Below are 14,105 nucleotides of genomic sequence, written 5' to 3' on the forward strand. Positions count from 1 at the left end.
AGGCTTGCAAAAACTGTGTGTGTGTGTGTGTGTATGTCAACACAGATTTTATTGTTTTTTTGCCAGTGAACTGCTAACCTGGAAACAAAATCCTTGTTCATCATACCTCATTCATGCATGCTGCTTTTTTTTTTTAATAGCTTGCTCACAAATGTGGTACTGTTGGTGTTTTTGTTACGGCTAGGAAAGATGGAGTCCCAGCAGGAGTGCTTCTGGAAAAGGAAAATGCATATAAAGAGCATGTGGATCTGGAAAGCAATGTATTTTAGCGTGGCCTGCATTTTAAGCTGACTGGTTGTGAAAGTATTGTCTGAGTTCTCAGTTTTCCTTGTGACTGAAGATGTGCTTATGAATGGTGCTGCATATTGCATGTTCTGTGTGATACTTCTCTTCAGTAAGCAGAAGTGAAAGCAAAATGCCATCAGTGAGTGATTGGTGTCTGTACAGATTGAAAAAATTAAAAAATGAGGCTTACACAAGATGGAGAACCTGTGTTTTTCTGCATGGTGCATAAGCTGAAGAGTGGAGTGAGTAAGATCTAGGAACAAAGAATGAAAAAGCATCAGTGTATGTCCAGGGGTTGGAGGCTGGGCTCCTCTTCTTCCTTGATACCAGGGTTAGGTCTGTGCACACTTGTTGTGCTGCACTGTCATATGGTCTGTAAGTGTATAGGCAGTGGTGTGTATGTTCCAGCACAGAGAAGTGCTGGAAGACTTGTAGCCAAGTAGGAGAACAGCAATACTTGATGCTTATTCTGTAGCTTCTTCGTGATAGCTGAAAATACCTCCACTCCAAGCAACGCTGGGTGTGCTGCTGAAGATTTAGGCTCACCTCCTTTTCAGCATGGCAGTTATGTGTTATGTATGGCTTAGAAAAGGAAAAAGGCTGAATTTGAGCTATGGGAGTGGTTTCTGGATAGTATTCGGGTGCTAGGGTCGTCTTGCAGTAACCAGAATTGCAGCAGCAATGGGCATGCAAGTCTCTCCTCAGGTGCCAGAGGGACTGGGTGTGCTGGTTTGCTCTCCCATCCCAACCAGAGCCCACCTTCCCCTCCAGGTGTTGGTGCCAGCTCTCCTTACCCCCTGGGGTGCTCTGGGGTATTGCTATGGGTGGTGCAGGAAGTTACTGTTTGCTTTTTACTCCCTTATTAAAGTGAGAATTAGCTCCAAGTGGTAGGAGATTGTTATGTGAGAAGAACCAGGTTGGTAGATCAAGGGGTGATATCTGCAGCTTTGATCTTGCCAGAGTAGAGGGTTCAGTGGACCGTTGTGACCTGCTGTGACCATTTTGGACTGAAATCTCATCTGTAATTGTGCTTATGCCTGGGGAACCAAAGTCACCAAGTTGTCAGGAGTGGAGGCTTGCTCCAGGATCTCTTTTAAGCTCTGTGCTCTGCTTAGTTGTTTGGCTGCCATTTTGGTAACAGTATAGAAGGGTCTGTGGCAAAGGGCACCTGCAGGTATATGTTTCTTGGCTCATCTTCACCTAATCTTCTGGGACCTCCTGGTACTTTCAATAAGTAGTGGAAATTTTGGCAGGAGGAACTGAATGGGAAGAGTTCTTGTAGTGCCTTGAGCTTTCTCAGTGCTACAGGAAAAAAAAAAAACAAAACACATGGTCTTGAGGTTTTAGAACGTGTGTCAGTGTCTTTGACTGCAAAACAGTGAAAGACTTGCTTGGAATCGTCATTGTAGATGTTTTTCTTTGTGATACTCAGTTCTTACAGGTGCATCTCTGATAGACCTCATCTCTTACAAAGAAGCCACTAAAACCTCTGGGTGAGGATCCATGGTTTCCAGCACAGCTGCATCCTGTTGCTGTGGCAGATGTGCTGCAGTGTGTTGCAGATGTTATGCTGTCTGCTCCTCTTAGGTGACTGATCTGGGTAAAAGCTGCTCACTTAGCAGCAGCACTTCAGCTGCTTATACTTGTACTGTGATTATTTTTATTGCAAACTGAAGCTGGTCTTTTCAGTGTTTGTTTTCATATTGATTCCTTCAAACTCTAGTTATCAGAATGTGACTAAGGGGAGAAGTAGCTAACTGCTGCCTTATTGCTATGGTAGCAAGAGTATGAATTGTATGGAAGTCGTATTTTTTTTGTGTCTTATTTTACTGAAGCAATATTTTGTTTCATGCATTTTATTCCAGAAGCCAGAGCTTATGAGTGAGGGTGTCCTGTTGTAGACCACCATTTCCTCACTGTCTGAGGACTGGAAGCTCTGGGGCTCAGAGCTGGCCCTCAGCCTGTGCCAGTGCCAGCATCTCCTGGAATATTCTGGGTTAATTCTGGTGCTGAGGATTAACAGTTCTACTGTCTGATGTACAACCAGCAGTAGTCATCACAGCAGGAGCCACGTATCAGCTGCTCCTGTAGGCTCATATTCCCTAGTATGAAAAAAGAGCTAATCCTGAGTGTAGTTAGCAAGAAATGCATGGCTTCAGTCCAAGGCGTAGCATCCATGGATTTACATCTCCCAGAGATCCTGTGAATGAGGGAAGTACTATCTTCCTGTTAGGGAAGGGAGAGGAAGAAAGCAAGCCCTAAAGCTCAGCTTCTGGTCTGCAGCCAGTGGCTCTGGGCCATGTCCTGCTGGCTGTGCTGTCCCAGCAGGCACTGTCTCTTTGTTCAGGCACAGGCAGCTGCCTGCAGCTGGATGTTGCTGCTTCTGTGTGAAAGAGGAGCAGTTATCTGGCACTCATGTCGCTTCTGTTAATATCCAGAGGTTGTTACTGGTCATCTTGGTGCATGGCACATCTGTTCTGCAGATTTGGTGGAAGTCATCTTGGCACTGCTTCTTCATCTCTTTGGATACTTAACCAAAAAACATTGCAAAAAGCATGTGTCTTCACATTTGAAGTAGCCAATAACATACATCTCTACTGAATGAAAACAAACTTGGTGTAAACCTTATGTAAACTGTTGATTGCTAATGTGGTGTTGTGATGCTCAGTGCTCAGCAAGGTATCCCCCACTGCGCCCTTCTCAGTAGTGTCTTCACAGTACATCACTGTGCCTTGTATTTCCTGCTGTACCTGCCACGAGTGCATCCTGTTTGCTCTTACCAAGGAGGATTTCAAGGAATCTGCTGGAGTACAGGCCATCACCTGTACTGTCTATTCTTGCTGGGTTCCATATTTTGCTGTTTTTATCCCAGCTTAGCTAGCTAACAGTGGGAAACAGCAAATGCCAGACTGAAAGAGTTGTGCTGGGAAACTTGTTAGTAATGTGAAGGCAGAGTTAGTCACTGCTTCTGTAGCTGGTACCAGTACTGTGTGTTTGCTTTGTTACACCAACCTTCTTGCTTTTCAGCCAGAAGGGGCTGAGAAACATGGTTTGGAGCTTTAGTGTTAATGGCATGATGTTTCCTAGGATCAGGAAACCAAGTAGTCGTAACAAAAGTGTTTCTTAGATCTACTGGTCCTTTCTGTGCCGTACTCTGCTGCCTTAGAGCAGCACTTTGTTCTCTTGTGTGCCAAGACCTGCAGGCTCTCATCTTAGTGAGGAACAGCGCAGCGCATACCTCATGGTGGTGTGATGGGGTGTCTGATGGGGTAGGAAGTGGCAATCGAGTAAAACCAAGCCCTGGTGCCTCCTTGCACAGGTTGTGCTGCTGGAGGAGGGTTTTGCATGGAGGGCTGTGCTCAGTGATAAATGGGGCTGAGCCTGGGGAAGGATTTAGCGGTGGTAGGTGAGAGCAGGTTATCTCTGCAGTCTGCTTGCTAAAAGCTCAGAGCTGACATCTGAGCACGTTGTTCCCTGGGCACCTAGGGATGACAGGAAAGATGTTACTTGTTGCTGTCTTGACAGTATAATACCTTCTACTTTCTCCCTTCTCGGTACCAGTAAATTCCTCAATAAAACCAGAACATCAGTTTTTCCCAAGGACTTGAGGAAAACTTCAGGTCTAAAAGAGGAGGTGTACTCGCAGTGGTAGTTTGACAGTGTGAGTAAATGGAGAGAAGACTGAGCAAATGAAATGCTTTTAATCTGGGGGCTCTGCTCTGCAATCACCTTGTTAAGGAAGCTCTTTTCCCAGTTACGTTCCAAGGAGGGGAGAAGTTAGTTTGGTAGAAAACTATTGAGCAAAACAACACAGTTGCAATCGTAGTTGCGTGTTTTGATTTTGTACTTTTTCTGTCTTGGCAAAGCAATGGTCTTACCAGCTCTATTCTCTTTCCTGTTTGTTAGGTCTGCCTAACCACGGACAAACCAGACAAATGGTAAGAGAATGCTCATTTAACCAAACAGGGAAAAGAAAAACAATTACTATTAACCCTCTCTAGATAGAACACCCCATTAAACCGTAGTGTTTCACTTCCATCTTTGCTGTTTGCAGCTGGTCACGCTTCCCAGTTCCTCAGGAAACTTGAATAAACAATTATTTTGGGGCATATGAAAGGTCCAAATGACTGAATAAAATTGAAAACTGAAATCAGTGATTACATCAGTGAGATTGTTCTGAATGGAACATTTTCTTTCTGCTCCTATGGAAACTGAGTGGCTGTTTATAGCAAAGCTCTGGGATGTGTTTCTAGATGGAACGTGTTTCACTGAAGGAGGAAGGCTTACATGATGGAAGGGTTTGTTTGGAAAAGTCTGTTCTGTTTTGTTTTTTTCTTTAGGAAGTTGGTGTGTGAGTTGTCTTCTGAGAATGCTTGTTCTTTTGTGTTCCTTTATTTTTTTCTGGAGTAATAACGATTCCTTTCATCCACGATGCTGAGATTTATCAAAGGACAGAAGCAAATAGCCAGTCTGACTGACGCATCTCTGGCAAAATGCTGTCGCACCAGAGTGAACGTCATGAGAAGGGCCCAGCACAAAGGCTGTGCATCACTTTGCCCCTTCACTGGTAGTTTTTGTGAGACCTCAGTCTCACATCTCTCTGCTCGTGGGAGAGAGCTTGAAGCATAATTGTATTTCTGGCCAGAGAAGATCTGCTTGGGGTGCTGATGAAGTGGAGTTGGCCTCAGCAGGTGAGCTGCCACAGTGCATTAGTGTCAGCAGAGTCACACCAACACGGATAAATCGGGTCTGAACGATGGGCACCAAAGAGTGACCACAAGTATTCGACATAGTGACATGCTCAGCTGGTGGGCAGTAGCAGGAGGCTGTACCTGGAGAATGCTGTTCAGCTGGAAATAATGAAGCATTCATCTGGTTGCTTACTTGAGCATCTGATACGAAGTGGCAAATTACATTTCTCGTGGCATTGGAGGAGACTGGCTACTTGTTTGTGTCTGCTGTATAAACCAGCTCAGTGCAGTGTGACAACCTAACACTTGTTAGCTACAAGGGTGGGGACCCAGAACTGCCTCACTTCTGGTTGCTCAATAAAAGATGCTACTGAACTGAAAACTGAAGGTCCATGTTTCAGGATGTGCCATTTGAAACGTTGCTCTGTGCAGGCAGAGGAAAGGTGACTGAAGCACACAGGTCCCCCTCCTAGGTATTTCCAAGAACTCTCTTGGGAGTTGTTCTGCATATATAGCACATGGGGAGGAACTTTCCGTCATAACATGAGTGGAAGAATGTTCTTGGAGAAATCTGGAGGGGCAGAGGAGACAAAAGTCTTTCAATGGAAACCTTTTCCTTAATAAACCTGGAATGTAAAAGCAATTTCTTCAGGTATTTCCGTGGTTTGCTGTGGTGCTAAAATTGTTGTGTATAATATCATGGAGCTGGGCAACTAAGAAATCAAATTGTTACTGCACTTGTGTACAACAGTTTTAAAGAGCTTAGGATTCTAAAGGGTGGGGTTTTGTTTGTTTGGCCTCAAACCCTCTTGTTTGACAAGAAGCAGGTATGTCTAACATAGTTGATTAAGGCTGGTCAAAAAAGGTCATAAATCAATTTTTATTTTCTCCTCAGATAGAACACGTCAGATGCAGGGTGGTTTTTTTCCTCTCTTGTTGAACGAACTGAAGTCTGCTTATAATAAGTTGAGTGGGTTTTTGCCATCAGCTGCCCATTTTAGGGCTTGAGTGTCCCCTCCTTTCCCTTTGAGGTGGCTCTGCCAGGTGGGACGTCCCTCCTGAATGTGCTCAGTTTCCCATTTCATGGTCAATGGGAAGCCTTGGTGCAGCAGGGGAGGTGGTCTAGCCTGTGATGTACCAGAATTAAATGTTGTGGCATTTCTTGGCATTTTCTGACCAGCTTTAATTCATGCATATCCATTTTTTCTGGGCCCTTATTTTGCATCTTTCCTGACTGTCCAGTGTTACCAATTTCAGTGGGATTTCTCAGTGTGCTAATCAGCAGGAAGAGGGGCAGCAGAACTGGACTTCAAATGATCAAGGACAGCTGCATTTGCGAAGCTTAATCCTTTGCTCCCTTGCATCTGCACCTCTCTTATTAACAGCTCACATTTTTCCAGTTGAGTGGAAGGGGGCTGTGGGTGTGGAAAATGATAGCTTTGTCATTTCACAAAGTGAATGTATTCTATTTGGGAAATCTGTGTTGTTAAATGCTAAAGAGATTTTGTGATGAAAGAAGCTAAGCTTTGTAGTTGTAGATTTGTTTACAATAACTTGTTGCAATTATATACCATCATCATTAAATAACAACCTCTTTACAACAAAAAGGACGTGGGTAAGTTTGGTGCCCCAGAATAAATGTAAATTCAAACTTTTCTATTTCACATGCTGTGTAACTAGACTTCCTTCCCTGGAATCAATGGAGTTGCCCTAGGTTTATGGTAGCAGCTGAAACCTAAGTCACGTGCTCAGTCTTTCAAACACGATGTCATCTTTCAGGCACAAACAACAGATTATTGGTGATGGCTTCCATTTGCAATTTGTTCTGTCGCTGAAGTATTGCTGCCCTGTTGTATAATGGAGGTGCCTAACTTCTACTGCTTGTGGACAATTGCTTCTGTGTGAATTCTGCATTCAGTCATGGGCAAGAAGGGTACATGTTTCCCAGAACCTCTGAACAACTAATATGCAAACTTTTAATTCTCTTCTCCTTTGAGCGCTTATCACGTGCTGTTGCAGGCTTGTTGCAGCCCATAACTGTACTTTTTTATGTATCACGTCAGGGACCAAGCCGAAACTTGCTGCTCAATGGGAAATCATACCCAACAAAAGTCCGATTAATTCGTGGTGGATCCATGCCTCCAGTGAAAAGGAGGAGGATGAACTGGATTGATGCACCAGATGATGTTTTCTACATGGCCACTGAAGAAACCAGGTGAGAAGCTTGGGCTTTTAGGAGGATTCAAGGGATGTCTTCTGGTGTCTGTTCCACGTGGAGGTTACTGCTGCAGACTGCATACAGGCACTGCTGCTGGTGCTTAGACTCATAGAGGCTTAGCTGGATATGTCTCATGTCTTAGTGCCTCGTCCTGTGCTTACATTCAAGAAAAAAACAGATTCTTGTTCCTGAGCAATTCCTTTAAAATATGAGCAGTAAGGTGAAGAAGACAAGAGAGACATTCACCTGGTTTAGACCTATAAATGCCTGTGGAGATCCTATCCCAATGTATCAGAAACAGAATAGGGCCTTCTGGTGCATTGGTAATGCTGAGGAGCTGCACTGCATTCACTGCTCTGCCTTGCTATAAAAGCTTTTATGTTTACATACACTGAAAACTGCTGAATTATGCACAGCGTCATCCACTCTTGGAGCACAAATCTCCCCTGGTGCAGATTCTTGGCCGCAATAATTTGTTGATGTTGCATTGCCCTGTATGCCTTCTTGCACGCTGAAATCTGTCATATTGCTTCCCAGAACATCATTTGTGCCCCCCAGGAGGCAGGAACAGCAGCTTTCTGCCCAGCACCTAGCAGAGACAGGCGTGACAACTATGGAGTGCCTGTGTCCTTACAATTAACCAAGGAGGATGTGAGCTTTGGGTGCTTGTTCTCTGTGGTACTACTAAATAAGATGCTGTTTTTGAGCATTCTTTTATTAATCATGAAGTGCGTGGCTGGTTCAGAGCTGTGATGTCCTCAACCTCCTCCTTATCCTGCAAAGCATTTCAGGAGTCAAGTGACTGTTCTGTTTCTAGCAGTGGGCTTTGTACATGAGCTGAGGTGGTGATGTTCCAGTTACCATCCACCTGTGCATTTCACCCCGGTTCATGTCATTAGCCTCTCTGTTCTTCTTTTCCTTCTCTTTCTGTGAGGTGCTGTGAAAGTAAACAGTGGGATCTGCTGTATAATAGAAAGCAAAGTGAGAGAATTCATTAGTTTTTAAGGGAAGCATGTCTTTATTCCTGTCATCTTGCTCTGATGAAGCGGTGCTGGGATCCCTTTACAGATCTCCAGCTCTGACACATCCACGTGCCATGGCAAATGCAAGGCTTTCAATCTCTAACTCAATCCTCACATGCTCGAGGCATATTTCATGATCCTCCGATTGCAAAAAAAAACTGCTTGCCACGTTTATCGTCCCGGCCACAAGCAGTACTACAGATCTGTGGTAGAAATGTCTCAATATAACCACAGAGCCCTGCTCTTTGATCTGTACAGAACGGAGAGAACATGTATCAGCTGCGGGCTTGGATGTGAGCACTGCTTACAGACCAAGGCAGGAAGGACCAGTCTCACTGCAAGCAGCACATCTCAGACGTGGCAATCAGAGCACAGCAATAGGCATCAGTTCAGTAAGATGGTATCTCTTCAAAAGAAAATAAGAACAGGCTTCTTTGTCCAGCAGCTTTGCTGCCTGATGAATGTGAAAAGAGACGTTTGGCAGCCTGCTGAAAAGCAGGGAAGCTTTGAGCCATGTAGCATTGTGAGAGGCACGGGTTTTCTGTTGGGCATTTCACCTCTAACTTTTCCCTGAGCCATCTGCTGCATTCCAGTGTCAGGAATGTAAGGCTTGTTTGTGAACTCCGGAACAAGCTGAGCTTTGTGTAGGCTCCGTAGCAATCAATCTAACAGCGCTATCTGCATATCGTCCTCCAGCTGAGGGCCAGGCTGTGTTTTCGGTCACGGAAGGCAGGTTTTCCTGAAGTTTTACCCCCCTCTGTCCCCTTTGTGTGGTACTGTTGAGGACGGTGCTACAAGACTGGGTAGCTGCGAGGGAGCAGCTTGAGAAGTTGGTAGATTGAAAGTATTAAGTTCTTGAATTCAAGCGTCAGAGCACAGAGCTCAGCCTTTATAATTTATGTGAGTGAGGCACAGCGTGAGCTGATCAGAATGTGGAGCTGCGGAGAGATTCTTTCTGATGGCAGCACGTCTAGCACAGACACTGAACAGCTCTGCTGGCTAAAAAGTAGATGGACTTCAGCAAAATGAGTCTTGGAATAACCCTCCCCTCAAGGTTCCCCTGCTCCTGCATGCTTTCCCCCCCAGTTCTCTTCCCTCCCCACCCCATACCCTTTCAGCTTCAGGAGAAACTGGAGAAATAGGGACCTGTAGTGAAGATGTCTATACATGTGGCTGGGACCGAATTTTCGACAGACACACAGGTCAACTAATCAGAAATGTAGCAGTTACCCTCTGGGGGGCAGCTGGTCTGGCTGTGGGTTGTGAAGCCATGTGGCTGCCCTTCCTCTCAGGCAGTGTCAGATCTCTCTGACACTGAAAAAGCTAAAAAGCCTTTAAGGAAGGAGTCTACAGGACAGGCATCCTTATCAACCCCTCCTTGTGGTCCCAGTTCCTGAGTTGAAGGCTGTGCATAATGGTGCTGCTGGACTACTCCTGTGAATATTTATCACCTTCCTTTCTCATCTCTATATGCTTTTGACCACCACAACATCCTCTGGAATTGATTTCCTCACGTTAATTATACAGTGTACTTCTTTGATTTTGCAGATTTCTCTAAGGCACTTCCTCCAACTCTAAGCCTGGTATCAACAGAAGGAAGCAAAGTCATTCTGTATTGTTTCTTTCCACCTTATTTTGCTAATTTTAAGCCTTTGTTGTATCTTTATCTGTATTTTACTTTCTCTTCCAATGGAAATCTGCTTCCTGCCTCCAATAAGACTTGTTGCTGGCCTTGTAACGTGTAGAGAAACTCTTAACAAGTGCAGAACTTGAATGTTGTTCATTTCTAGATTGGGTGCATGCAGAGCAGGGGAAATAAGGAGGGGAAGACGCCTTGGTAGCATTCCCACTGGGGAGAGTGAGAAAATAATTATTAAAAAAGAAAAACAAGGCTGCCGGATTGGTTCCCTCGTTAGTGGCAGCCCTGGAGCTGCCCTGTGGGAACTCAGCCTAGTGACACAGCTCCGTGGGGATGGAGAGCTGCTGGCTGGTGCTGGCTGTGTCTGTGGGGAGAGGCAGCTGTGTGCACCTGCTGGGAAACAGGGAATGGCAGCAGTGGATTAGATTAGCAGGCAGGGAAGTGACCCGAGCTGCCATAGACTTATTTGCTGCTTGTCTTTGTGCATTCCCACAGAGCTGCCTGCAGCACGTCGTGTGGATGTGCTTGCATGCATCAGAGTAAATGAGCGATGAGGTTGTCGGAACTATTTTGCTTGATGCATTTATGGCAGCAGACCCCGGTCCTGTGAAACTGGGCCAGGGTGTCTTCTGCTCTGCAGGGAGAGGCTTCTGGAACGCTGGATGCAGTTGGCCTCTTCATTGATGGGTTTATAAATGGGAAAACAAAAGTTCCCCGGGGAAAGCATTGCCAAAATAAACAGCATCAGTCCATCCCGCTAGGGAGCAGCCTCTGCGTGTGCAGGCCTGGCTTTGCTTGGGGAAACAGAGAGGCCTGCAACGCCTAAGCCTTCGGTCTCTGTAATGCATTCCTTTCTTCCTTACTGTCTGCAGGAAAATCCGCAAGCTGCTTTCCTCCTCCGAAGCCAAGCGAGCCGCCAGACGCCCTTACAAGCCCATTATCCTGCGGCCAATGCAGGCAGTGCAGCTCCGCCAGCCCATGAATGATGAACCCATAATCATTGAGGATTAACACGCGCTCAGCAGCTCTCCGGATGGCGGCCGATCTGCCTGAAAGAATCTCTCCTCCGATGTATACTTGAGTTTCTATGGCTACAGCATTGAACTAACTGTTGAAGAGAGGGAACTTCTGAGGAACTGTTTTGCATCTTTTAAACCCTTAAAAGGAACTCAGCCTTGCTCTGAGCCTCCGACCACAGACTGCTCTCTCTTGCGCGCGCTCTCTCCTTCTCTCTTCTTTCTTTTTCTCGTTATTTTTGGTAGCCTCTTTTCTCCTTTGCTTCTACCCCTTTTGTAGACAGGGGGAGGGAAAGTAAGTTTAACTTATTAAGAGAATGTGGACTAGTACTTTTTAGCTTTGTTTCCTCTTCTGATGTACGGAGAGCTAGAACCCTTATTTTGTGACTGAGCTCTCGTTGCAAAGCCGTTTTTATGAGGCTGTGTTGTAAGTTTGTTTGTTTGTTTTTTTTTTTAATTTTGTGGACGGTGCCATTTTTTATTTCATTTATATTATTTCTTTTGTAGATAAATTTCCAACCTCTATCAGATATTTGCAAGTAGGAGCTGGGAGCCAGCCCCAGGTTCAGCCTGTTTTCTTTGGTCCTGTCCCTTACGTTTTTTGGATAATTTTTCACGGCCAGTTGTGCTCCTGCACAAGACAGAAACAACTCAGGCTGAGAAAGGAGTGAGCTGAGAACTGAAGACCCTTGCAGAGCATTACACTAACGGTGTGTGCAATGGAGGCCAGGCTGCCGGAGTCAGGTGCCCTTGCTCTGTCAATCCCTGGGAGATGTGGCTCGTAGCACTTCTCTCTGCAACCAGCAGTTTGCGCGCTGCCTTCTCTGACATCTGGAGCCCTACGTGCTGTTGTGCCACCAGCACCCAGCAGTAGGCCCAGCAGTGTGATGAATTGCTTTGCTCTGGCTCCAAGAGTCAAGTACACCAATGCCCAGGGACATTTTGCTTAGAATTCTGAACCTGTTTGTGCATCCGTGGTTTTGGATACGCTTCTCCCAGGACAAAACCTGGTTTCTCTTAAATTGCGTTACTGTTTGTTTCCCATCCTGAAGAGAATTTAAATTACAGCCGGGTTTTAATTTGAACACGTTGTGTCTGAAGTTCAGTGTTTTTTTTCCCCGTTGACATTTCTTGTGTTTGAGGTTTCTTGCATCTCTTGAACTTCTTATGTATTTGCAAGTCTGTATGATTTCTTTTTCATATGTCTTCTCATTGCAGCGCATCTGCTGAATGCCCTGCTCTGTTTTGAAAGGATGTAAACTATCATTTGCAACTTGTGCTGATCTGTACATGTACCTGCCTCCAGCAGACACAGCATGTAATAACCCCCCAAGTCATTCCATATGTGTCAGCGGTGAGATGAGCCAAAGTTGTATTTGGGTTGTCACAGTCCAACCGTGATTCTGTGCGACTCTGCCGGCCCGCTGGGTGAGGCAGAAAGGAATCCCCACAAAATGAAAACGATTCAGTTAACTTTACTTAATAAACCTGGAAAGTGAGCTTTTGTGAAACAGCTGCTTTTTGTCTCTTCTGGCACAGCCCCTGGGACCCTCGGTGTTGTGGTCCTCTTTACATCCGTGCTCCTCTTTACGTCCGAGAGCTGTGTTGTGCTTCCAAGTGTTCACACAGCAGTGATGTTGTACAGGGCAGCAGTCATTCACAGCTTGCTTCCCCTAATGTGCAGTTAAAATATTTCTGGTGCTTCAAAATCCGACTCCCTCCCTCCTCCTCTTGGATGCCACAGCTCTAAATGAGCCCTTTGTGTGCGTGGGCTGCTTCGTGGCACGGCTCTGACATGTGGCAGAGTGAAATCCCAGGGGCTGAGCAACAAAACGTGCTGATGTTTGAGTGCTTCGTTTCTGCATTCATTCCTTAGCAGGATCAGCAAAGTGCTTCCAGCATTCCTCTGTTTGGGAGGTGTGAGGCTGATGTGACGGTGAGTAGGTGTGTGCTGGGCACATGTGAGCCTGTCCTGCATTTGGGGGTCATGTTTTCCTGCCTGGAACGGAAGGCAGGAGGGGGCAGCTGAAGGATGGGCAATGTGAAGGGCACTGAGCTCGGTGGCCAGAAAGCCTTCAGGTTGTGCCAAAGCGCTTTGGCAATTTTACTGTGCTTTCATCGGTCAGTGGGATTAACTTCTGTGCCTAAGAAAGATTGCTGACAGCAGGAACAACACTCGGTGGTGGTTTTTTTTCTCAGTAAAGGAGCTGTCTCAGGCACATCACATATGAAATCAGAAAGGTCACATTGAGCATCACTGTCCAGATCAGCCCCAGCCCACACAGTGCTGTGTGTGGTGATACAGCTGTGGGTGCACATCAGCTGCCACGGCAGGAACAGAGTTGTGAGGGAAGCTGCTCAGAGCCAGAACGACCACTTGGGGGTGCCAGCTCTGCGCTTTGAAACGACTTAAAAGCTTTCTTGGAGTGACTCCAGGGGTGACTTTGGAAATGGGTGCGGGCAAGCAGAGAATATCCTGACCTGCCGTGGCTTTGAAAGATCCCCTGTGTGTCCTTAAACATGGATGCCAGTTTTCAACAGGTTGGAGGAGACTTTGCTCCCTGTGCTTTCCTGTCTGACATCTGTACCAGCGTGGGAAGAGGGTTTGGAAAATACCTTTAGCAATGGTAGGAAGATACCAGGTCTCAGGAAATGCAAGGGCAGCAGCAGGCCCCAGTACTGACATACTTGCTCATACTTGATGACACTTGGTCGTACTTCATGGCACTGAGAGCTGCCCCTCTCTCAGGACATCTGTTGTCTCCCTGATCAGCCTCTTATGTTGAAAATGGTATTCTCATTCACTTGCTGATACACTGCTGATGCTTCTAATCTTATTTTTCTTTTTTTTTTTTTTTTCCTGCTCTAGGGCTGGTAAGTGGGTACATACAGATGATTCGTTCCCAGCCCTTGCTCCCAGCTCCTTATGAGGCCTTAAGCTGGAAGCAGACAATACGTTCTGAAGGAGGGGAGCCCCCAGCAGGGCCAGGTGTATTTGCTCCACGCTGCAGAGCCAGGAGGGAAGGCACCTTGCTTTTCCCTCTGGATTTTGGCATTGGCTGTGCTTTTGCTGCTGTCCCGTGAGAGCAGAACACTCTCCTTAACAGTGCTGTTGAAACGGTGTGGAAACAAAAAGTATGACCAAAACTAATGGTTCTGAAACTCGCATTCCTGCTGTGGGAGGCGGACTGTAACTGGGACACTACTGTGGCGTTGTAAAGCAAAATACACGCT

General features: G+C 46.0%; 1 protein-coding gene across 3 annotated transcripts in view; it reads left to right on the plus strand.

Moving 5' to 3' along the window:
- MTA1 (metastasis associated 1) overlaps window positions 1-12,370 on the plus strand; it is a 70,177-nt gene extending 57,807 nt beyond the window's left edge. For 2 of the 3 annotated variants that reach the window (XM_042874182.1, XM_042874183.1), the window contains 3 exons: window positions 4,192-4,223; window positions 7,040-7,191; window positions 10,728-12,370. In XM_042874182.1, the coding sequence (XP_042730116.1) occupies window positions 4,192-4,223; window positions 7,040-7,191; window positions 10,728-10,866 (323 nt within the window). In that variant the 3' untranslated portion in view covers window positions 10,867-12,370. The remainder of the gene's footprint in view (window positions 1-4,191; window positions 4,224-7,039; window positions 7,192-10,727) is intronic. The other variant, XM_042874184.1, reaches the window with a different exon arrangement.
- Window positions 12,371-14,105: the final 1,735 nt, after the last annotated feature.

The sequence above is a fragment of the Lagopus leucura genome, unplaced genomic scaffold (assembly GCF_019238085.1).
Source record: "Lagopus leucura isolate 7727_CA_CO unplaced genomic scaffold, USGS_WTPT01 Super-Scaffold_100009, whole genome shotgun sequence".
NCBI lineage: Eukaryota > Metazoa > Chordata > Aves > Galliformes > Phasianidae > Lagopus > Lagopus leucura.